Below are 25,227 nucleotides of genomic sequence, written 5' to 3'. Positions count from 1 at the left end.
CCTCTTAATACTTCTGGCTCTAGGGGGTAAATTTGTCTCTATCACTTCTGCAAGTGCCAAAATCCTGGTTTTCTTCCCAAAACACAATAAAGCATTTGTAATAAATGTATATATGTAATAAAGTATTTAAGTATATAAGCAGTATATAGGTATAAAGTATATAAGTGTATGTAAATATGTAATAAAGTATATAAAGTATATAAGCAGATTATTCTGCTTATATACACACATATATCTATCTATCCCATAATCTTTGTATTTATTCCCTTCACTTTAAATTTTCTAACATATGACTTTGCAAATAACCATAAATGAATAATATAGAAATAATTCTAATCTTACACACACAATAAGTGCAGGGATGTGGGAAAACACCTTCCCAAACCCAGGATTTTAAAAATATTTCAACAGAAACATCAATAAAATATTATTAATAATAATTTTAGTAATTTTAATAATTTTAAAATTAAGATTAATAGTATTGATAATATTAATTAAGCAATTATTTCAATGAGGAACCAGAAAAATGTTAAATAATGCGTTAACCTGACAGAATAATCCAGTGACTCTTTGAACTGCTCTGCTTAAAGGTGGGATTGAGGCACATTTAATAATCCCGGATCAATTCCTATTTCAGTAAAGCCACTAAACAGATTTTTTCAAGTCCAAGGCATTAAATGCCGACTCCAAGACTCAAGTACTTAACACTTTTTCAAGCTGTCTGCCCAGAAACCAACAATACGGATTTTTACAGCCAGAACAAATCCATGAAGAGACAAAACAAAAACAACTCCACCTTTGTAATACCAGAGTAACTCTTCCCAAACTCTTTGTATTTCCATTAAATAAGGAATTAAATCTCAGGATATGTGTGCACACTCCAATAATCTGCCCCCAAAATACTATTAAATAGCACAAAAGAGCGTTAAATTGTATAAAATAGCTATGAATGGGCTATTCATGCAATTCAGAAACATCGAATGATTTTAAATGTAATTACTGATTAGACCTTCTATTTATTATTGAAGGATGGAGAAAAGGGACCATTGAGAGAGTGAAAATAGAATGGAAAAACCTTCCCTGGGTACGCAGGAGGTTCCAAACCAAGGCAGAGAAGGAAATGCTAATTTGGGACGAGATTTGAATTAATTAACGCCTTTGGAAGCCACTCGCAGGTTTGCCTGGTGCTTAATTTGATGACACACTGAACCCATATTCATTTTTTCCTGTTTCAAACTCACAGAGGACAGTTATCCAAAGCAGCTGGAGAACTCTAAATCCCATCCCCGAGCGCCCAGAGCACCGTGTCTGGCACAGGGAAGCGAAATAAAACCGGGGAGGGCTGCGAGGTAGCAAAAAAAATTGACATTAAAAGGATCAATCACGCGTGAGGAGCCTCTCCTTGGGTAAGAGATGGAAACCTCCGTCCATTAATAACCTGGCGGTGGTTTGGAGGTAAAATCTGGTGAAATTCTAAATCAATGCTGCTCTGTTAGAAGGGGCAGGGATACCTGGGCTCCCGGGGCTGCCTCAGCGCTTCCCTCGGCCCCCTCAGCGCTTCCCTCAGCCCCCTCAGCGCTTCCCTCAGCCCCCTCAGCGCTTCCCTCAGCGCTTCCCGCCGCCACCTCAGCGCTCCGGCCGCCGCAGCCCCCCTCAGCGCTCCCACCGCGGATGCTGCGGAGAGCCGCGAGCTCACCCCCCCTCATCCCGCAGGGAGCGAGCCATCCTCCCGCTCCCCGTGGTACCTGTTGGGTGCCGGTGCCGGTCTCTTTCCCGGCCCTCACGCGTCCCGGGAGCCGCGGCCCCGCCGCGCTCGGTGCGGCAGCGGCCGGATGACAGCGCCTCCCGCGGCACTGCCGTAAAGCTCCGGCCGGCGCGCTTAACGGCAGGCGCCGCCGCCATGGAAACGGCCGGGTTCCGCTGAGGGCGCGCAGGGAGCCGGTGATTACTCGCTTATTTAATTAATTAATTAGCGATTACCGTGCGGCTTTTCAGTTCCAAGGGGCGGGAGCAGAATGCTGGGGATATTCCTGGTTTTTAGCAGGAAAGGCGGAAATATGAGACATCTTGAAGTGACGTTTGTTAAGTCGCGTTATAAAGTACGTTGGGAAGTTGTCTGGAATGACGCTGCAAAAGGGGTCAGAGAAAGTCCTTAATTCATGTCTTATTTCCCCAGCTTTTTGCTTCAGCGTTTATTTCAGAATTCTTGTCAGCATAGAGACTTGGCTTTATTAAAAAAACATAATTAAAGCAAGGTGACAAAAACTGCCATCAGTCCTGCCTGCAAGACAGGAGGGTCATCCCCATGAAGTCACCAAAAAACCCACTTAATGACGAAACTAGTAGTGTGAAAAACGAGGTTCACATAATTTTTATAGAATTTAAAAGTTTAATTAAAAAAAAACAATTAGGAGAAAAAAATAAAGTATACAGATAGGGCCGGGTGTCTCTGCATTCACCGTACAAACAAAGGATTGTCTCTTAAAAACAGAACCCTGCTACATATCCATAAATTCTCATACGTATTCATACATTCTTCTTAGGATCTTTGGGGTTCTTCTGTTTAGTTTTCTCTTGCCCCCTTCCCAATAGATCAATCTTCTTAGATCTATTGAGATTTACATTCACTGATACCAGAAATGTAATAAATTCCTCCCCCAGAGTTCTGGTCACTGCTGTCTTCATCTGGATAAGAGAGTTTACAAATGAAAAAAGGTCTCCAGCTATTTTTTATTTTATTATTATATCTTATTCAGTGTTATAAATGCAAAGGCAATTTTGGGATAAAATCAAAGAGAAATTTATTAATAAACAATAATAAGTGAAACAGCGATAAAAACCCACAATAAAAAAGATCAGCGCAGCGCTGGGTGGACAGGGTCTACACCAGAGGTATAGGTTTCCCAAATCTACGATCGAGGGTTCCCAAGCCTCGGTTTTTATAGGGATTTTCTGTCCTTAGGCGAAAATTCCAAGCAGGTTCCATTCACCAAGTGTCCTTGATTGTCCAGTGAATGGATTTCCTGACATGGAATAATGACATTAACCAGTGTCCGGACAGAATCTCCTCATATGTAAAGGAGATTCTGTATGTATTGCAACGTTAGGTTTTCATGGCAGGGCGGTGGAATCCGGGCTGGTGCCGATGGATATCTCGGCCGTGCTTTTCCCCTTTGTCCTTCCTGATTGCCTTTTATACACCGGGATGTTCAGGTCTGGCAAGGCCTATCTTTTGGAGCTTGTCTTTCTTTCGTTGATCAGTTTGTTCCCTACAGGAATCTGCAGGGCGTTGCTCGGGTCCGGAGGCAGATAATTTCCCGAGCCAGCTCCATTGTCTTCTTGATGGTCCGTGTCCTGTCTGTTTGTTCGAGTTGATGGGCCTGCCTGAGTTCGTTATCTGGGCGTTGCTGGCAATCAGCGACTTTTTGGAGAAAAGCCTCGTCCTGCTCTGAGGAGAGGCTTTTATACATTTTATATTTTTATGTCCTTGCAAAACACATTTGTCCTGTTGATATACTTCGAATTTTTAATACAACAATAATTTATTACATTCAGTCTTTGGGTTACACAAACAAAAGTAGTTTTTGTTTTAATGCTATGTCATAGCTTAACATCCATGTATGATACCACTATTTCTAATTAATTTCATTAATAACAGAAATAAAGAAGACTATATTATTACAGCTCAATTTTCTGATCTTATACATATAATATTCATTATAATAAAGAAGACTATATTATTACAGCTAAATTTTCTGATCTTATATATCATCAATAACAGAAATAAAACTATATTAATACAACAAAATTTCTCATTCTTATACACATAACATTCATTTTAATATTTGCGAAAAGCCAACAATATAAAATGTAGCTATAACATGGTCACTGCTGTCTTCATCTGGATAAAATAGTTTACAAATGCAGGAGTTCTCTAGCTATTTTTTTTTTTCCTCAGTCTTTGGGTTACAAACAAAAGCAGTTTTTATTTTAATTTAATATTAAATATTATTAATTAATTAATATTAATTATTTTATTTTAATACAATGCCATAGCCTAACGTATATGTATTATACTACTATTTCTAAATTTCATCAATAACAGAAATAAAACTATATTAGCACAACAAAGTTTCTCATTCTTATACACATAACATTCATTTTAATATTTGCGAAAAGCCAACAATATAAAATGTATCTATAACAGTACTAAATGTTGATGTTAAAGTTTAAAGGCGCCTCTCCCCTCACGGAATTCCCGCGCTCGCCCTTTCCCAAGATGGCGGCCGCGCCCTCACCCCCTACTCAAAATGGCGGCCGGTGGCCCCGCCCTAAGATGGCGGCCGTGAGGGAGCGCCTGCGCTCGTCCCAGCGGTGCATGCCGGGCGTCCTGCCCGCCGTGACGCTGCACATCGCACCGGGCACCGCCACCGGGGCCCGCGGCCATGGCGGGCGTCAAGGTGATCGCCAACGACACCGAGTTCCAGCCCGAGCTGAGCGCCGCCGGCTCCCGCCTGGCCGTGGTGAAGTTCACCATGAGGGGGTGAGTGAGGGGGGTGCCTCGGGGAAGGGCTGCGGTGGTGCCGGGCTTTTATTCGCGGTTCTCCGGAGCGCTCCGGAACGCGTCACCGCGATGGCAGCACAGGGTGCTTGGGTTCTTGTCGGTATTCCCGGTTTTTGGAATAAATTCCCGGTTTTTCCCCTGAAGCCGCTGCCCTGTGAAGCCTCCAGCCCTCAGGCGCTCCGAGGGAGCGGGAGCTGCGCTGCTTTAAAGCGTAAAGTTGGGAAACAAGGCAGGGACAGCACTAAAAACACCTAAAAACTTGGGAAAACATGTTTTACCCTCATAAAACTTGGCTGGATCCGCTCCTCGTTTGTCCAGGATGAGCGGCTCATCCCTTTTCCACCTGAAATCGGGATGAATTTGTCACCCCAACATCTGAATTATTCGCGTTAATCTGTGAAATTAGGGAGAATTGTGCTAATATCGAGGGCTCCTCATTATTGTCTGCCTCTTTAGTTGTGGCGTTTTTTATTTCATTTTGCGTTTCTGTTTCCCAATGAGAAACTCCCTTTACAGGAATTGCTGCAGCTGAGCACTTCCTACACTTTTGCTGACACGGAATAAATAAAAAATACACATTTTCGGCCAAGGCAGTGCGATTAAATCCAAATAAACCAGCTCTGTTATCCCAGGGCCATATAAATATGGGGATAACAGGTTACAGGTGTAAATGAGATTATTGTGAGGAGATTTTTTATTATTCCTAAAGCGTTGATACGTGTTGACCATTAAATACTTAAGTTAATATGGGGCTAACAGGTTACAGGTATAAATAAGATTTATTGTGAGGAGATTTTTATTATTCCTAAAGCTTTGATATGTGTTGACCATTAAATATTTAAGGTAATGTGGGGATAACAGGTTACAGGTGTAAATAAGATTTATTGTGAGGAGATTTTTATGATGCCTAAAGCTTTGATACGTGTGGATCATTAAATATTTAAATTATGTGTAAATAGAATTTTTTCCCAGGAGGTAGAGTGGATTTATGATATGAATTTTTGGTGATAATATTATTTTGTTCTCTTATTGAGGAGGTAAAAATGCTTCAAGTAAAGGCAATAAGTTGCAGATTCCTAAATATTATTTATTCATTGCATCTCCAGCTGGCAGCCGGGTAGAAAAGTTATTTTTGAAATTGGGAAGAGCAGTGATGCTCAGGTTTGGAGCGGGCAGTGAAAAATACAATTATAAAAAATAAAATAAGAAAAAATAAAAATAATAAGAAAAAATAAAATAAAATAAGAAAAAATAAAATAAGAAAAATAAAAAATTAAAAATGTAAAAATAAAAAAATAATAAAAAAATCAAAATAAAGATTTTTAAGAAGTGTAATTTATTTTTTCCTCAGGTGTGGGCCTTGCTTGCGAATCGCTCCCGCCTTCAGCGCCCTGAGCAACAAATACCCACAAGCAACATTCCTGGAGGTGGATGTGCACCAGTGCCAGGTTTGGAAGGGTTTAAAAGCTCATTAATTCATTAATTACTTCAATTAATTAAACACGGCACGAGTGGGATTTAAAAGCCAAATATTGTTGGAGTCTGGAATGCAGAGTGTGTGCCCTTGTTTCTGATATTTAGTTATAGGATCTAGAAATACACTGAATTTCATATAATATGAAATTCATCAGCGTGTTTTCATGGTGATACATGAAAATAAATGTTAAAGTTAGATAGGAAAAGCTAAAAGTCTAAGTGTGTAAATTAGAAAGTTTTTTAAATCACTGGGTGAAAAAGTTAATTTAGAGAACAATAATTGAGGATCCCAAAAGAATTCAGTCCAAAGGAGGCTGAGAAATCCAAGAATAAAAAGCAAAATACAAAAGAGATGCAGCAGAAAGAAACAGAAAAAAGACTTTTTAGAGGTGGAGTGGGTGGAGTTTTTGAAGCGCAAAGGCAAAAAGGGGAATAAATGGATTTTTATTTTATTATTAAAAGGGGAATAAATTGATTTTTATTTTATTATTAAAAGGGGAATAAAATGGATTTTTATTTTATTATTAAAAGGGGAATAAATTGATTTCTATTTTATTATTAAAAGGGGAATAAATTGATTTTTATTTTATTATTAAAAGGGGAATAAATGGATTTTTATTTTATTTTTAAAAGTGGAATAAATGGATTTATCAGTGGGGTGATTTGGGAGCTGACTAAAGTGAGGATCTTTTTCTTCTCCCAGGGCACAGCTGCCACCAACAACATCTCAGCAACTCCCACGTTCCTGTTTTTCCGGAATAAAGTGAGGATTGATCAGTACCAGGGAGCAGATGCCGTGGGTTTGGAGGATAAAATCAAACAACACCTGGAAAATGACCCTGGAAACAGTGAAGACACAGACATTCCCAAAGGATATGTGAGTGGTACCAGAAAAAATTGTGGAGTTTAAAAAACCTGAGTTTATAACATCCTGTAGGTCAAATAATTGGATTTTTCCTGTTCCTATTCCAGAAAAATTGAAATATTGAGATGTATTTTCATTAAAAAATATTAAAAGTTCTCTGTCCCCAGCTGGATCTGCTGCATTTCCATTCCAGAAAAAAATGAAAAATTGAAATATTTCCATGTATTTTCATTAAAAATGGAAATCTTCCCAGTGATGAGAGTTTTGTGATGAAGGTCCTGAGCCATCCCAGTTTTCCCAGCTCTGTCCCCAGATGGATTTGCTGCCCTTACATTCCAGAAAAAATGGAAAAATTGAAATTTTGAGATGAATTTTTATTAAAAATATTAAAAATGCTATGGATCTGCTGCCCTTCCATTCCAGAAAAAATGGAAAAATTGAAATATTGAGATTTATTTTTATTAAAAATATTCAAAATTCTCTGTTTTTAGATGGATTTGCTGCATTTCCATTGCAGAACAACTGGAAAAATGGAAATGTTGAGGTTTATTTTTATTAAAAATATTAAAAATTCTGTGTTTTTAGATGGATTTGCTGCCTTTCATCAACAAGGCTGGCTGTGAGTGCCTGAACGAGAGCGACGAGCACGGCTTCGAGAATTGTCTGCGCAAGGATTCCTCTTACCTGGAATCCGACTGTGACGAGCAGGTGAGATCCAGAGGTGTAAAATCCACAATTCCAGGGCAAAATTCAGCTCCTGGTGTCATTTTTCCTCTGGGATTCTCCCTCGTGGGGAGTCCCACTTATCTCAGTCTTTATGATTCCATTAAAAACTCCCCAGCTCGTTAGAATCTCGTGTTAATTAACAGGTGATCACAAAACTTGACAGGTTTTTCTAAGGTGGTTACACAAATTTAATCTATAATCTGGCACATTTCTTTCTTCTGATGGTACAAACAAGGCTCACTTTGTTTCTGATGCACAAAATGCACAATTCTTTTATCTTTATATTTATTTTTACCCAATTAACAATAGACAATGATATTATTTTTCTTAATGACCCAATGAACCAATGACATTTTCTACCCAATCATTTATTATCACCCAAAAACCTCCAGGAGAAGAACATAAAGAAGAAAAAAGAAGGATAAGAGACAAAAATTTAAATCCTCCACATTATCTCCTGTTCTCTAAATTAACTTTTTCACCCAGTGATTGAAAAAATTACACTTTTAGCTTTTTTTTTCATTTAACTTTAACATTTATTTTCATGTATCACCATGAAAACACGCTGATGAATTTCATATTCTATGAAATTCAGTGTTTTTCTGGATTTTATAACTAAATATCAGAAACAAGGGCACACACTCTGCATTCCAGACTCCAACAATTGTGATTTTTCCTGGTTCCAGACACAGATCCCAGCTGTAATTGTGATTTTCCCTCCCTTTTATCCCAATTTCCTGGTTCCAGAGGAAGATTCCAGCTGTAATTTTGCTTTTTCCTGGTTCCAGATCAGGAATTCTGGTGCAATTTTGATTTTTCCTGGTTCCAAAGGAGGAATTCTGGTGTAATTGTGATTTTTCCTCCCTTTTATCCCAATTTCCTGGTTCCAAAGGAGGAATTCTGGTGTAATTGTGATTTTTCCTCCCTTTTATCCCCATTTCCTGGTTCCAGATCAGGAATCCAGGTATAATTTTGATTTTTCCTGGTTCCAGATCAGGAATCCAGGTATAATTTTGATTTTTCTCTCCCCAGCTGCTGATCACCGTCGCTTTCAGCCAGCCTGTCAAACTCTACTCCATGAAACTTCAGGGGCCAGACAATGGTGAGTTTTCCACACAGAATTATTCTGTACTGTCCCAAAATCATGGATTAATACACAAATTGTAGTTAGATACAGAAATAAAATATTTATTTTACACACAAATTATATTTATTTATAATTTATACATCTGTGTTTAGCTCAATACACAAATAAATTATTTATTGTAGGTTGGTGTCCAAAGTAATATAGATTGACATACAAATAAAAGCATTTATTATAGATTGATACACAAATAAAAGCATTTATTATAGATTAATACACAAATAAAGGCATTTATTATAGATTAATACACAAATAAATGTATTTATTATAGATTAATGCACAAATAAAGGTATTTATTATAAATTAATACACAAATAAAGGTATTTATTACAGATTAATACACAAATAAAGGTATTTATTAGAGATTAATACACAAATAAAAGCATTTATTAGAAATTGATACACAAAATAATATAGATTGATACACAAATAAATTTATTTATTATAGATTGATACAGAAACAAAATATTATTAATTGATACACAAATTAAAGTATTTATTATAGATTGATACATAAACAAATTATTATTAATTGATATTCAAATAAAAGTATTATAGATTAATACACAAAATATTTATTATAGATTAATGCACAAATAAAATATTATAGATTGATACCCAAATAGAAGTGTTTATTCTAGCTTGATATGCAAATAAAAGCATTAATTATAGCTTGATATAAAATTTATTGCAGTTTGATACATTAAATATTAATTATAGCTTGATACATAAATATTTATATTAGAGAAATATTTAATTTCACACACAAAAATATTGATTGATAAACAAATAAAGTATTTATTATAGATGGATACACAAAACTATTTATTAGAGTTTGATACACTTTATTAGAGATAAATGTACAATTAAAGATTAATTCTAGATTGATACACAAAATCTTTATTAATTGATACACAAATAGAAATATTTAAAGTTTGATACACAAAAGTATTTATTGTAGTTTTTATTATTGATTATTATTTATATTTTTTATATTATTTTATTATTTATGTTATTTATATTTTTATATTATTTATGTTACTTATTTATATTATTTATATAATTTTATTATTTATATTATTTATATTATTTTATTTATGTTACCTATGTTATTTATATTATTTATATCATTTTATTTATATTATTTATACTATTTATATTATTTATGTTATTTATATTATTTATATTTATATTATTTTATTTATTTATATTACTTATATTATTTATATTACTTATATTACTTATATTATTTGAAATTATTTATATTTTTATATTATTTATATTATTTATATTACTTATGTTACTTATGTTATTTATATTATTTATATTATTTATATTATTTTATTATTTATATTATTTCTTTTATTTATATTATTTATTTCTATTATTTTTATTATTTCTATTATTTCTATTATTTGTATTATTTCTATTATTTACATTATACATGATTATAATTATTATTTATATTATTCTGTAGTTTTAAGTATTTATTGTAGGTACACAAAGCATTGATTCCAGCTGGCTGCACAAATAGAAACATTTATTATAATTTGATCCCCAAATTGAAGTGTTTATTTTGGATTAACACACAACTAAACAAATACAATTATTTATTGCAGTTTGCTGCACAAACAGGAGCATTTCCAGATTGGTACAGAAATAGGAATATTTCTAGATTGATACACAAATAAAACATTTCTGGATTGATCCACAAATAAAACATTTCTGGATTGATCCACAGATAAAACATTTCTGGATTGATCCACAAATAAAACATTTCTGGATTGATCCACAAATAAAACATTTCTGGATTGATCCACAAATAAAACATTTCTGGATTGATCCACAGATAAAACATTTCTGGATTGATCCACAAATAAAACATTTCTGGATTGTTCCACAGATAAAACATTTCTGGATTGATCCACAGATAAAACATTTCTGGATTGTTCCACAGATAAAACATTTCTGGATTGTTCCACAGATAAAACATTTCTGGATTGATCCACAGATAAAACATTTCTGGATTGATCCACAGATAAAACATTTCTAGAATGATCCCCAAAGCGTTTCTGGGTTGTTCCTGCAGGCCAGGGCCCCAAGCTGATCAAGATCTTCATCAACCTCCCTCGCTCCATGGACTTTGAGGAGGCGGAGCGCAGCGAGCCCACGCAGGCGCTGCAGCTGGGCCCCGAGGACATCCGCGAGGACGGCGTCATCCAACTGCGCTACGTCAAGTTCCAGAACGTCAACAGCGTCACCGTGAGTGCCTGGGGACACCACACAGCTCCTGGGACCGCCTGGGATCTTCTGGGATCTTCTGGGCTGGGCAGGAGAGCTCCTGGGACATCCTGGGACCTTCTGGGATCTCCATCACCATCCCTGGATGTGGTTTGGTCTCTCCATGATCTCCAAGATCTCTTCCAGAATCCCGGGATAAATCCATGGGAATTCCATTTCCCATCCCTGCTTTTGCTCCCTGCGTGTAGGAATTTTTAACTGGGAAAATCCCAACATTCCCAAAAAAAAGATGGCAACGAGGAGGGGGAAAATCTTTTCTTTGCTGTGGATGAAATTCCAGAAGTTTCCATGGATTTTTTTCCAGCTGTTTGTGCAATCCAACCACGGCGACGAGGAGACGACGATCATCTCGTACTTCACCTTCATCGGAACCCCGGTGCAGGCCACCAACATGAACGACTTCAAACGAGTGAGTGATCCCGGGAAAACTGGGAATGTTCTCCCGGAATTCCTGGAATTTGAATCTGGATGTGGTCAAAAACCGTGGGAAAAACTGGAAACACCAGGGGAATCTGGGATTGGGAATCTGGGATTGGGAATCTGGGATTGGGAATCTGGGATTGGATTTGGGGAATCTGGGATTGGGAATCTGGGATTGGGAATCTGGGATTGGGAATCTGGATTTTGGGAATGTGGATTTTGGGAATCTGGGATTGGGAATCTTTTTTTGGGTTTCAGGGATCAGAATTCCATGGATTTCTGGATTTCTGGGATCAGGAATCTCAATCCCAGCTTCCCAAAGGTTGGAATTCCCAATTCCCAGCTTGGAATTTTCATTCCCGTTTTTTTTTTGATCCCATTTCCAGGTAGTTGGGAAGAAAGGAGAGAGCCACTAGGAATGGAATCCTTATCCCGCTCCGAAATTCCCACTTTTCCGACTCCTGGAGAACGGCTCGGCCATCCCAGAGACTCTCACTTGGAATTCCCGCCATTCCCAAGAAATCTGGAATCTTTTCCCTGGATTTGTAAATAAAATTCCCAATTTTTTGCCAGGTGGAATTTGGTTATTCCAGGAATTGTGGCTCTTTTATTCCGTTGGAATTCCAGGTGGGGGAGTTTTTTGGGATCGTTATTCCCACAAAAACACGGAGAAATCCTGGATATTCCCATGAAAACACGAAGAAATCCTGGATATTCCCACAAAAACACGGAGAAATCCGGGATATTCCCACGAAAACATGGAGAAATGTGGAATTCCAGAGATTTTGGGGTGGAAATTCCAGAGGTTTTGGGATGGGAAATGTGGAATTCCAGAGGTTTTGGGATGGGAAATGTGGAATTCCAGAGGAATTCCAGAGGTTTTGGGATGGGAAATGCAGAATTCCAGAGGGAAATTGAGGTTTTGGGATGGAAAATTTATATATTTTATTTTTTAATAAGTAAAATACGAACATTTAAAATAAAATGAAAAAAAAAAAGAAAAAAAGAAAAATTTTGAAAATAAAAAATAAAATCTAGAAAAGGGAAAAAATTAAATAGAAAAAATTAAAATAAAATTTCAAAAGAAATAAAGTAAATAAAAATAATAAATAAAAATCTAAAATTAAAATAAATTAAAATAAAATTAAAATAAAATTAAAATATAAAAAATAAAATGAAAATATTAAAAATACATAGAAATAAAATAAAAATAAATATAAAAATATAAAAATATAAAATAAAATAGAAAAAATAATATTTAAAAAATTAATTGATAAAAAATAAAAAGTAAAAAACCCAAACTAAAACATCTTTAGAATTAGGAAATAATTAAACAAAGACGCTCGAGGGGGTTCCCAATCCCAAATTCCCAGATTTCCCCATTCCCCAATTCCCGAATTCCCAGGGCGGCTTTCCCGGGATCGCAGCGCCCCCTGGCGGGGAAAGCGCGGCAAATAAAATAGAAAATAAAATAAAATAAAATAAAATAAAACAAAAAAAACAACAAAAAACCCAAAATAAAATAAAATAAAAATGAAACAAATAAAATAAAACAAAACAAAGCAAAATAAAATAAAATATAAAATAAAATAAAATAAAAATAAAATAAAATATAAAATAAAATAAAATAAATTTAAATTAAAATAAAACAAAATAAAATTAAATTAAATAAAATAAAACAAAATAACCCCAAAATAAAATAAAACAAAATAAAATAAAATAAAAATGAAACAAATAAAATAAAGAAAATAAAACAAAACAAAGCAAAATAAAATAAAATAAAATATAAAATAAAATATAAAATAAAATAAAAAATAAAATAAAATAAATTTAAATTAAAATAAAACAAAATAAAATAAAAAAAAAATTAAAAATAAAAAATAAAATAAAACAAAGCAAAATAAAATATAAAATAAAAATTAAAATAAAATAAAATAAAAAATAAATTTAAATTAAAATAAAACAAAATAAAATAATTAAAAAGAAAAAATAAAATAAAACAAAACAAAGCAAAAGAAAATAAAATTAAAATGAAACAAAATAAATAAAATAAAACAAAAGAGCAAAATAAAATAAAACAAAGCAAAATAAAATAAAATAAAACAAAAATAAAATAAAATATAAAATATAAAATAAAATATAAAATAAATTTAAATTAAAATAAAACAAAATAAAATAAAATAAAAATGAAACAAATAATATAAATAAAATAAAACAAAACAAAGCAAAATAAAATAAAATATAAAATAAAATAAATTTAAATTAAAATAAAACAAAACAAAATAAAACAAAATAAAATAAAATAAAAAAATTAAGAATAAAAAATAAAATAAAACAAAACAAAGCAAAATAAAATAAAAATGAAACAAAATAAATAAAATAAAACAAAACAGCAAAATAAAATAAAACAAAGCAAAATAAAATAAAATAAAACAAAAATAAAATAAATAAAATAAAACAAAATAAAATAAAACATAATAAAATAAAACTGAATAAAAATAAAATAAAGTAAAATAGAATAAAATATTTTAATTTTATTTTAATTTTAATTTATTTTGTTTTATTGTGTTTTCTTTTATATTATTTTATTTTATTTTATTTTATTTTTTATTTTACTTTTCCCATCCTGTGGGGACCTCGAGCCTTGGAAAAAGGCGGGAAATACTGAGGAACATTCCCGGAATTCCTGAGGGGTTCTGGGGAGATTTCAGGAATGCTTTTGTTCTTATTCTGGAATTTTGGGAATTTTTCCCGGCTCTAATTCCCGATTTTTCCCCGAGGGAAAGGCTGGAAAACCTGAGGAAATTTTGGGGGATTTTCTTCTTCTTTGTGACTTTTTTGTTTGTTTTGTGGAGTTTTTGTGTTTATTTGGGGGGTTTTTTTAAATTTTTTTTTGTTTTTTCTGGGATTTTTGGGAAGTTTTTCCGGCTCTAATTCCCAAATTTTCCCTGAGCCTGAGGGATCCCAAGTCTGAGAAAAGGGCGGGAAAACCTGAGGGGACCCCGAGCCTGACAGAAAGGCTGGAAAACCTGAGGAATTTTTTTGGGATTTCTTCTTGTTTGTGACTTTTTTGTTTATTTTGGGTGTTTTGCTTTGTTTTGTTTTGTTTTTTCTGGAATTTTTGGGAAGTTTTTCCTGGCTCTAATTCCCAAATTTTCCCTGAGCCTGAGGGGACCCCGAGTTTGGGAAAAGGGCGGGAAAACCTGAGGGGACCCCGAGCCTGAGGGGATCCTGAGCCTGAGGGAAAGGCTGTGTTATAAATGCAAAGGCAATTTTGGGATAAAATCAAAGAGAAATTTATTAATAAACAATAATAAGTGAAACAGCGATAAAAACCCACAATAAAAAGATCAGCGCAGCGCTGGGTGGACAGGGTCTACACCAGAGGTATAGGTTTCCCAAATCTACGATCGAGGGTTCCCAAGCCTCGGTTTTTATAGGGATTTTCTGTCCTTAGGCGAAAATTCCAAGCAGGTTCCATTCACCAAGTGTCCTTGATTGTCCAGTGAATGGATTTCCTGACATGGAATAATGACATTAACCAGTGTCCGGACAGAATCTCCTCATATGTAAAGGAGATTCTGTATGTATTGCAACGTTAGGTTTTCATGGCAGGGCGGTGGAATCCGGGCTGGTGCCGATGGATATCTCGGCCGTGCTTTTCCCCTTTGTCCTTCCTGATTGCCTTTTATACACCGGGATGTTCAGGTCTGGCAAGGCCTATCTTTTGGAGCTTGTCTTTCTTTCGTTGATCAGTTTGTTCCCTACAGGAATCTGCAGGGCGTTGCTCGGGTCCGGAGGCAGATAATTTCCCGAGCCAGCTCCATTGTCTTCTTGATGGTCCGTGTCCTGTCTGTTTGTTCGAGTTGATGGGCCTGCCTGAGTTCGTTATCTGGGCGTTGCTGGCAATCAGCGACTTTTTGGAGAAAAGCCTCGTCCTGCTCTGAGGAGAGGCTTTTATACATTTTATATTTTTATGTCCTTGCAAAACACATTTGTCTTGTTGATATACTTCGAATTTTTAATACAACAATAATTTATTACAGCTGGAAAACCTGAGGAAATTTTTTGGGATTTCTTCTTGTTTGTGACTTTTTTGTTTATTTGGGTTTTTTGTTTTGTTTTGTTTTGTTTTGTTTTGTTTTTTCTGGAATTTTTGGGTGTTTTTTTCCTGGCTCTAATTCCCAAATTTTCCCTGAGCCTGAGGGATCCCAAGTCTGAGAAAAGGGTGGGAAACCCTGAGGGACCCCCGAACCTGAGGAAACGTCTCTGGACTGTCCTGAGGGGACCCGAGCCTGAGAAAAAGGCGGGAAGTGCTGAAGGGACCCGAGCCTGAGGGGACCCGAGCTTGAGAAAAGAGCAGGAAGCCCTGAGGGGACCCCGAACCTTAGGAAATATCTCTGGATTGTCCTGAGGGGACCCCGAGCCTGAGGAAACGTCTCTGGATTGTCCTGAGGAGACCCCGAGCCTGAGGGGATCCCGAGCCTGAGAGGAGAATGAGCCTGAGAAAAAGGCGGGAAGCCCTGAGGGGCCCCGATCCTGAGGGGACCCCGAGCCTGAGGGGACCCCGAGCCTGAGGGGACCCCGAGCCTGAGAGGAGAATGAGCCTGAGAAAAAGGCGGGAAGCCCTGAGGGGATCCCGAGCCTGAGGAAACGTCTCTGGATTGTCCTGAGAGGACCCCGAGCCTGAGGGTACCCCGAGCCTGAGCGGACCCCGAGCCTGAGGGGACCCGAGCCTGAGGGGATCCCGAGCCTGAGAAAACATCTCTGAACTGATTTGAGGTAATCCCGATTCTGAGGATTGTCCTGAGGGATTGCCGAGCCTCAGGAAACACCTTTGGACTGTCCTGAGGGGAGCCCGAGCCTGAGGGGACCCCCAGAGCCTGAGCGGATCCCGAGCCTGAGGGGACCCCGGGCCTGAGGGGACCCCGAGCCTGAGGAAACATCTCTGGATTGTCCTGAGGGGATCCGAAGCCTGAGAAAAAGGCGGGAAGCCCTGAGGGGACCCGATCCTGAGGGGATCCCGAGCCTGAGGAGATCCCAACCTGAGGGGACCCTGAGCCTGAGAGGAGAATGAGCCCGAGAAAAAGGCGGGAAACTCTGAGGGGACCCCGATCCTGAGCGGATCCCGACCCTCAGGAAACACCTTTGGACTGTCCTGAAGGAACCGGAGCCGCCTCCCGGTTCCCCCGATGATTCCGCCGCCTCCCTCGGCTCTCTGTGCCCGGAGGTGGAGACCGGAGCGCCGCTGGATCTCGGCCCTGCAGGAGCCGCTCCCCGAGGGCTCCGGCCGTGCCCTGAGGGAGCCGCCGCCATCGGGAGCCGCGTGTGGAGAGCAGGTACGGGCCGCTCGTGTGGTGCTTATCCCGCTTGGACATTCAGTCATTATGTTCAGATGGAGAACGGTTTGGTTTTTCCTGCTTTTCCCCCCTTATTCCCCATTTTCCCTCATTTTTTTCCTGATTTCCCCCTGATTCTTTTTCTTGTTTTTTTTTTTTTTGTTTTTTTTTTCCCTGATTTTTCCTGATTTTCTCCATATTTTTTCCTGATTTTCTCCATATTTTTTCCTGATTTTATCCCATTTCCCGCCCCCTCCGATTTTTCCTGATTTTTTCCTGATTATTTTTCTCTTATTTTTACCCCGATTTCCACCCACCCCCCAGTTTTTCCCTTGAATTTATCCTGATTGATAATATTTGAGAACAGCTGGAGGGGGGTTCCTGGTTTTTTTTTTGTCTTTTTTCCCCCCTTTTCCTCCCAATTTTTCCTGATTCTCCCCGATCGGTTTTTTTCCTGATTTTTTCATGATTTTATCCCATTTTCCCATATTTTTCCCAGATTTTTCCCATATTTTTCCCTGATTTTTTCCGGATTTTTCCCAGACTTTTCCCAGATTTTTCCCAGATTTTTTTCCGGATTTTTTCCTGATTTTTCCCTGATATTTTCCCCCTAATTTTATTCTGGTTTTCCCCCCAAGTTTTCCTCTGAATTTATCCTGATTGATGATATCGGTATTGATATTGGTATCGATATTGGTATCGATATTGGTATTGATATTGGTATCGATATTGGTATTGATATTGGTATCGATATTGCTATTGATATTGGTATTGATATTGCTATTGATATTGGTATTGATATTGGAATTGATATTGCTATTGATATTGATATTGGTATTGATATTGGTATTGATATTGGTATTGATATTGGCATCGATATTGCTATTGCTATTGGTATTGATATTAATATTGATATTGGTATTGATATTAATATTGATATTGGTATTGGTATTGATATTGCTATTGCTATTGAAATTGGTATTGATATTGGTATTGATACTGATATTGATATTGATATTAAGATTGAGATTGGTATTGATATTGGTATTGATATTGATATTGAAATTGGTATTGATACTGATGTTGGTATTGATACTGATTTTGGTATTGGTATTGATATTGGTATTGATATTGATATTGGTATTGGTATTGATATTGGTATTGATATTGGTATTGATATTGGTATTGATATTGGTATTGATACTGATATTGAAATAGATATTGAGATAGGTATTGACACTGAGATTGAGATTGATATTGATATTGGTATCGATATTGATATTGATAGTGGTATTGGTATTGATATTGAAATTGGTATTGATACTGATGTTGGTATTGATACTGATATTGGTATTGGTATTGATATTGATATTGAGATTGGTATTGATATTGGTATTGATATTGCTATTGATATTAGTATTGATATTGGTATTGATACTGGTATTGATATTGGTATTGATACTGATATTGTTATTGGTATTGATACTGATATTTGTATTGATATTGATATTGATATTGGTGTCGATATTGCTATTGCTATTGCTATTGGTATTGGTATTGATATTGGTATTTGTATTGATATTGATACTGGTATTGGTATTGGTATTGATATTGTTATTGGTATTGATATTGGTATTGATATTGATATCGATATTGATATTGGTATTGGTATTGGTATTGATATTGATATTGTTATTTGTATTGATATTGGTATTGATATTGGTATTGATATTGGTATTGATATTGATACTGGTATTGATATTGGTATTGATATTGGTATTGGTATTGATATTGGTATTGATATTGATATTGATACTGGTATTGATATTGGTATTCATATTGCTATTGGTATTGATATTGCTATTGGTATTAGATACTGGTATTGATATTGGTTTTGGTATTGGTAATTATATTGATATTGTTACTGGTACTGATACTGATATTTGTATTGATATTGATATTGGTGTTGATATTGGTATTCATATTGGTATTGCTATTGATATGGGTATTGATATTGGTATTGCTATTGCTATTGGTATTGATATTGGTATTGGTATTGATATTGGTATTGATATTGGTATTGATATTGATACTGGTATTGATATTGCTATTGGTATTGATATTGGTATTGATATTGATATTGGTATTGGTATTGATATAGCTATTGATATTGGTATTGATATTGGTATTGGTATTGCTATTGGTATTGATATTGGTATTGATATTGATACTGGTATTGATATTGCTATTGGTATTGATATTGGTATTGATATTGATATTGGTATTGGTATTGATATTGCTATTGATATTGGTATTGATATTGGTATTGGTATTGATATTGATATTAATATTAATATTGGTATTGATACTGGTATTGATATTGGTGTTCATATTGCTATTGGTATTGATATTGACATTGATATTGATACTGGTATTGGTATTGGTATTCATATTGATATTGGTATTGATATTGGTATTGGTATTAGATACTGGTATTGATATTGCTATTGGTATTGGTATTGATATTGGTATTGATATTGCTATTGGTATTGGTATTGATATTGGTATTGATATTGATATTGATATTGATACTGGTATTGGTATTGGTATTGATATTGCTATTGGTGTTGATATTGATATTGAGATTGGTATTGCTATTGATATTGGTATTGATATTGATACTGGTATTGGTATTGGTATTGATACTGATATTGGTATTGATACTGATATTGGTATTGATATTGATATTGGTATTGCTATTGCTATTGATAGTAAAAGGTCTTAAAACTTTAGAAAATTCGGGGACTTAAGTTTGGAAAGCCCTGGGAAAAGCAGGCCCTGGGAAACAGTAGGCCTTGTGCTTGCTAAAGATCAGGTCAAACTGCACCTGTGTAGTCAGTATGTGATAAATGATACAATTGTTAGATGTGATTAGATATAATTATTGTTTAGAGAACATGAGGAACAATGTTAGGGGGCTAAGGGGGGATCACGAGAAATTCATGCTTGGGTAAAAACAATGCATACAATAGAACAATGTAAGTTTAATAATTAATATGTAAGTTGCATAACGATAGAGTATAAAATATGTTCAACTCGAAAACCAAATGGGGTCAGATTTGGGTATGTGTACCCCTGACACCCAGAGCTCTTTAAATAAAGCACCTTCATATAACCATTCGTGGTTGTGTGTGATCCTGAACGCTAACACTATTGGTATTGATATTGGTATTGGTATTAGATACTGGTATTGATATGTCTATTGATATTGGTATTGATATTGCTATTGCTATTGGTATTGATATTGGTATTGCTATCGCTATTGCTATTGGTATTGGTATTGATATTGGTGTTGATATTGCTATTGGTATTGATATTGGTATTGATATTGGTATTGATATTGATATTGATACTGGTATTGGTATTGGTGTTCATATTGGTATTGGTATTGGTATTAGATACTGGTATTGATATTGCTATTGGTATTGATATTGATATTGAGATTGGTATTGATATTGCTATTGGTATTGGTATTGATATTGGTATTGATATTGGTATTGGTATTGCTATTGATATTGGTATTGATATTGGTATTGATACTGATATTGTTACTGATATTGTTACTGGTATTGATTTTGATATTGGTGTTGATATTGGTATTCATATTGGTATTGCTATTGATATCGGTATTGATAATGGTATTGGTATTGGTACTGGTATTGATATTGCTATTTGTATTGCTATTGGTATTGATATTGATATTGCTATTGGTATTGGTATTGATATTGGTGTTGATATTGATATTGGTATTGATAATGATATTGGTATTGGTATTGATACTGGTATTGATATTGCTATTGGTATTGATATTGATATTGGTATTGGTAGTGATATTGAAATTGGTATTGATACTGATATTGGTATTGCTATTGGTATTGGTATTGATATTGGTATTGATATTGGTATTGGTATTGATACTGATATTGGTATTGATATTGATACTGATATTGGTATTGATATTGGTATTGATATTGATATTGGTATTGATACTGATATTGATATTGATACTGATATTGGTATTGATATTGGTATTGATATTGGTATTGGTATTGGCATTGATATTGATAATTGTATTGATATTGGTATTGATATTGAGATTGATATTGGTATTGATATTGATATTGATATTGATACTGATATTGGTATTGATATCGATATTGATATTGATATTGATTTTCCCCATGGATAATGCTGCTGGTGTTGGGAACACTTTGGTATTTGCTGTTTCATGACTCACTGGGCGTCGCTTTGGGGATTTTTCCTCTGGAATTTTATGGAGTTTTTTCCCTGTTGTTCTCCCCAATTTCCCTCCTTGCTCCTCCCAGATTTTTCCTGGATTATTTTTGGCAATTCCTGGTGTTTTTTCCCTGTTGTTCTTCCCAGTTTCCCTCCTTGCACCTTCCAGAATTTTCATGGATTATTTTTGGAGTTGTTTCCCAGTGTTTTTTCCCTGTTTTCCCCAGTTTCCCTCCTTGCTCCTCCCAGAATTTTCCTGGATTATTTTTGGCCATTCCCGTTTTTTTTTTCCCTGTTGTTCTCCCCAATTTCCCTCCTTGAACCTCCCAGAATTTTCCTGGATTATTTTTGGCAATTCCCGGTGTTTTTTCTCCCCAATTTCCCTCCTTGCTCCTCCCAGATTTTTCATGGATTTGTTTTGTTGTCTGATTCCCTTTCCCTTCCATTAGGAATAATTCCATAACATTTTTCTTCCCTTCTTTTATTCCCTCGTTCCTGGGAACTTTGGGAATTCCAAAGCCAAAAGAATCCGGGAATCCTGGAATTGGGGGAGTGGAACAAATCCCGGCGGATGGAAACTGGAAATTCGGGATAATTCGGGATAATTCGGGATAATTCGGGAATCTCCCTCCGGCTCTTTTGGGAATCTTCACCGGGATCCAGCTGGGAATTCCCTGAGAACTTCTGGAAGCGTTTCCAAGGTGCGAAGGGGCTCGGGAAGAGCTGCTGGGAATTTGGGAATTGCGCCAAATCCAAGGATTTTTGCTCCTTGGGTCACGCTAGATGGCGCTGTGGGATAGGGCAGAGCTGCTATTCCCAAAATTCCAAGGGCCAGAATCCCGGGAATATTCCCAAATTTATTTGTTTATTCCCAGGTTTATTTCCTGATTCCCTGGAATTATCCCGGGAATACTCCCAGGTTTATTTCTTTATTCCAAGGGCCAGGATCCCGGGAATATTCCCAGAATTATTTCTTTATTCCCAGGTTTATTTCTTTATTCCCTGGAATTATCCCGGGAATATTCCCAGGTTTATTCCCCGGAATTATTCCAGGAATATTCCCAGGTTTATTCCCTTATTCCCTGCCAGGATCCCGGGAATATTCCCAGATTTATTTCCTTATTCCCTGGAATTATCCCGGGAATACTCCCAGGTTTATTTCTTTATTCCAAGGGCCAGGATCCCGGGAATATTCCCAGAATTATTTCTTTATTCTCAGGTTTATTTCTTTATTCCCTGGAATTATCCCGGGAATATTCCCAGATTTATTTCCTTATTCCCTGGAATTATCTCGCGAATATTCCCAGGTTTATTCCCCCTCAGGATCCCGGGAATATGGGAATAAACTCTGGGAATAAAAACCAGGATTTTTTGGGAATACTGAAGTAAGGAAAGGTCAAATCCAATTGGAAGGATTCAAAACTTTGGAATTTTTTAAATATTCCCAGCTAAATTCCCTCTTTTTTTGGGGGGGGGGAAGGGAAAATTCCTGGATTTTAAGGCTGGAAAATGGGAAAATTCCAGGTTTTGTGGGATTTTGGATGGAAAAGGGGAAAATTCACAGATTTTAGGGCTGGAAAAGGGGAAAATTCCAGGATTTTGAGCTGGAAAAGGGAAAATTCCCAGATTTTAGTTCTGGAAAAGGTGAATATTCCTGGATTTCGGGCTGGAAAAGGGAACATTGCCAGATTTTGGGCTGGAAAAGGAGAAAATTCCCGGATTTTAGGGCTGGAAAAGGAAATATTCCCAGATTTTAGGGCTGGAAAAGGGGAAAATTCACAGATTTTGGGCTGGAAAAGGAGAAAATTCCCAGATTTTGGGCTGAAAAAGGGAACATTCCCAGATTTTGGGCTGGAAAAGGGAAAATTCCCAGATTTTGGGCTGGAAGAGGGGAAAATTCCCAGATTTTGGGCTGGAAAAGGAGAAGATTCCCAAATTCCCACGGAATTCCGAGCGCAGACCCTTCCCACGCCTCCCTCCCCCCCCCAGAATTCCCAAAAAACCCCTGGAATAACGACATTGCCGAGCTTAGAAAAATGCCACATTTATTGCTACAAGAACGCTCATGGACATGAACTACGGGGGGCTGGGAATGGGAAAAATTCCCGGGAATTCCCGGAATTCCCAACTCCCGAGCGGACAAATCTACAACTCAGGAATTACACCAAAAAACCATGGAAAAAATCGAGGCACTCAGCCACACATTGGGAACAAAGTGTAACTGTCATTTTTCTGCAATTCCAGTCTTTTATTCTTTTATTCTTTTTATTTCTTTTTATTCTTTTTATTTGCATTTTTAGTGGATTTTTTCCAACATTTTTCCCTTTTTTTTCCTGTTTTTTTCCAGCTTTTTTCCCTTTTTTTTTTTTTTTTGGATGTTTTCCCGTTGGAAAATTTTCCCTTTTTTTTCTTTTTTTCCCAATTTTTTTTCCACATTTTTCCCCAATTTTCTCCTCCCATTTTTTCCCCATTTTCTCCCAATTTTTTTTTATTTTTCCCCATTTTTCCCCAACTTTTCCCCAATTTTTTTTTTATTTTTCCCCATTTTCCCCCAATTTTTCCATATTTTTTTCCATTTTCCCCCCAATTTTTCCCTAATTTTTTCCATTTTTTTCCCCATTTTCCCCCCCATTTTTCCATATTTTTTTCCATTTTTTCCCAAATTTTCTCCCATTTTCCCCCAATTTTTTCCTTTTTTTCTTCAATTTTTCCCCAAGTTTTTCCCCATTTTTTCCATTTTTCCCCCATTTTCCCCCCATTTCCCCCCCCATTTTCCCCCAATTTTTCCCCCCATTTTTTCCCCAATTTTTCCCCCCATTTTCCCCAATTTTCCCATTTTTCCCAAAAAACCCACAAACATTCCCCTTTTTTTTTCCTTTTTCCCATTTTTCCCCCTCCCAAAAAAACATGAATCCCACTAAAAATAATCCAAATATATTTATTTTTCCTACTTCAATTCTCCTTTTTTTTCCCACTTTCCCCAATTTTTTCCCATTTTTCCCCCAATTTTTTCCCCATTTTTTCCCCAATTTTCCCTTCATTTTCCCCCAATTTTTCCTCATTTTTTCCCCATTTCTTTCCCAATTTTTCCCCCAATTTTTTCCCAATTTTTTCCCTATTTTTTCCCAATTTTCACCCCATTTTCCCCCAATTTTTTTCCCAATTTTCCCCCAATTTTCCTCCACATTTTCCCCCCATTTTTTTCCCAATTTTCCCCCCATTTTTTTTTGTTTTTTCCCCATTTTTCCCCCATTTTCCCCTCATTTTTCCCCAATTTTCCCCCTGCTTTTCCCCAAAAACCACAAAAATTCCCATTTTTCCCCCCTTCCCAAAAAACCATAAATCCCACCAAAAATAATCCAAATAAATTTATTTTTCCCGCTTCAATTCCGCTTTTTTTTTCCATTTTCCCCCCATTTTTCCGCAGTTTTTTCCCAATTTTCCCCCGCTTTTTTTCCCCATTTTTCCCCAAATTTTTCCCAATTTTCCCCCAATTTTTTCCCATTTTTTCCCCAATTTTTTTCCAATTTTTCCCCTATTTTTCCCCAATTTTTATCCCATTTTCCCCCTATTTTTCTCCAATTTGTTCCCCGATTTTTTCCCTATTTTTTCCCATTTTTTCCCAATTTTTTTCCCTATTTTTACCCAATTTTCCCCAATTTTTTCTCACTTTTACCCAATTTTTTTTTTCCCGTTTCTCCCCAATTTTCCCCCAATTTTTTTCCATTTTTTCCCAATTTCCCCCCCATTTTTTTCCCAATTTTTCCCCCCATTTTTTCCCAATTTTTTCCATTTTTTTTCCCAATTTCCCCCCCCTTTTTTTTTTATTTCCCCCCAAAAACCACAAAAATTCCCATTTTTTCCCCCATTTTCCCCCCTCCCAAAAAACCATAAATCCCACCAAAAATACTCCAAATAAATTTATTTTTCCCACTTCAATTCCGCTTTTTTTTCCATTTTCCCCCAATTTTTTTCCCATTTTCCCCCCATTTTCCCCCCCAATTTTTTCCCCCATTTTTTTCCATTTTTTTCCCATTTTTTCCCAATTTTTTCTCCAATTTTTTTTCCCACATTTTTCCTCTCATTTTCCCCCCAT

At 36.0% G+C, this 25,227-nt stretch overlaps 2 protein-coding genes across 4 annotated transcripts in view; one reads left to right on the top strand and one right to left on the bottom strand.

Moving 5' to 3' along the window:
• LOC131592352 (WD repeat-containing protein 7-like) overlaps window positions 1-1,879 on the bottom strand; it is a 59,402-nt gene extending 57,523 nt beyond the window's left edge. For 2 of the 3 annotated variants that reach the window (XM_058863796.1, XM_058863798.1), the window contains exon 1: window positions 1,746-1,879. The gene's annotated coding sequence lies outside the window, so the exon portion shown is untranslated. Of the gene's footprint in view, window positions 1-1,241; window positions 1,361-1,745 lie in introns of those variants that run through there. The other variant, XM_058863797.1, reaches the window with a different exon arrangement.
• A 2,460-nt stretch (window positions 1,880-4,339) lies between these two features.
• On the top strand, window positions 4,340-12,083 carry LOC131592356 (thioredoxin-like protein 1). The gene is made up of 8 exons (XM_058863814.1): window positions 4,340-4,543; window positions 5,916-6,012; window positions 6,744-6,917; window positions 7,491-7,613; window positions 8,664-8,733; window positions 10,865-11,037; window positions 11,381-11,485; window positions 11,883-12,083. The coding sequence occupies exons 1-8, from the start codon at window positions 4,446-4,448 to the stop codon at window positions 11,910-11,912; spliced, it is 870 nt and encodes a 289-aa protein (XP_058719797.1). The 5' UTR covers window positions 4,340-4,445; the 3' UTR covers window positions 11,913-12,083.
• The last annotated feature ends 13,144 nt before the right edge of the window (window positions 12,084-25,227 follow it).

This window comes from Poecile atricapillus, chromosome W (assembly GCF_030490865.1).
Source record: "Poecile atricapillus isolate bPoeAtr1 chromosome W, bPoeAtr1.hap1, whole genome shotgun sequence".
In the NCBI taxonomy this organism is placed as follows: domain Eukaryota; kingdom Metazoa; phylum Chordata; class Aves; order Passeriformes; family Paridae; genus Poecile; species Poecile atricapillus.
The sequence above is the reverse complement of the archived record's forward strand: the minus strand, read 5'-3'. Positions and strand labels throughout refer to the sequence as shown.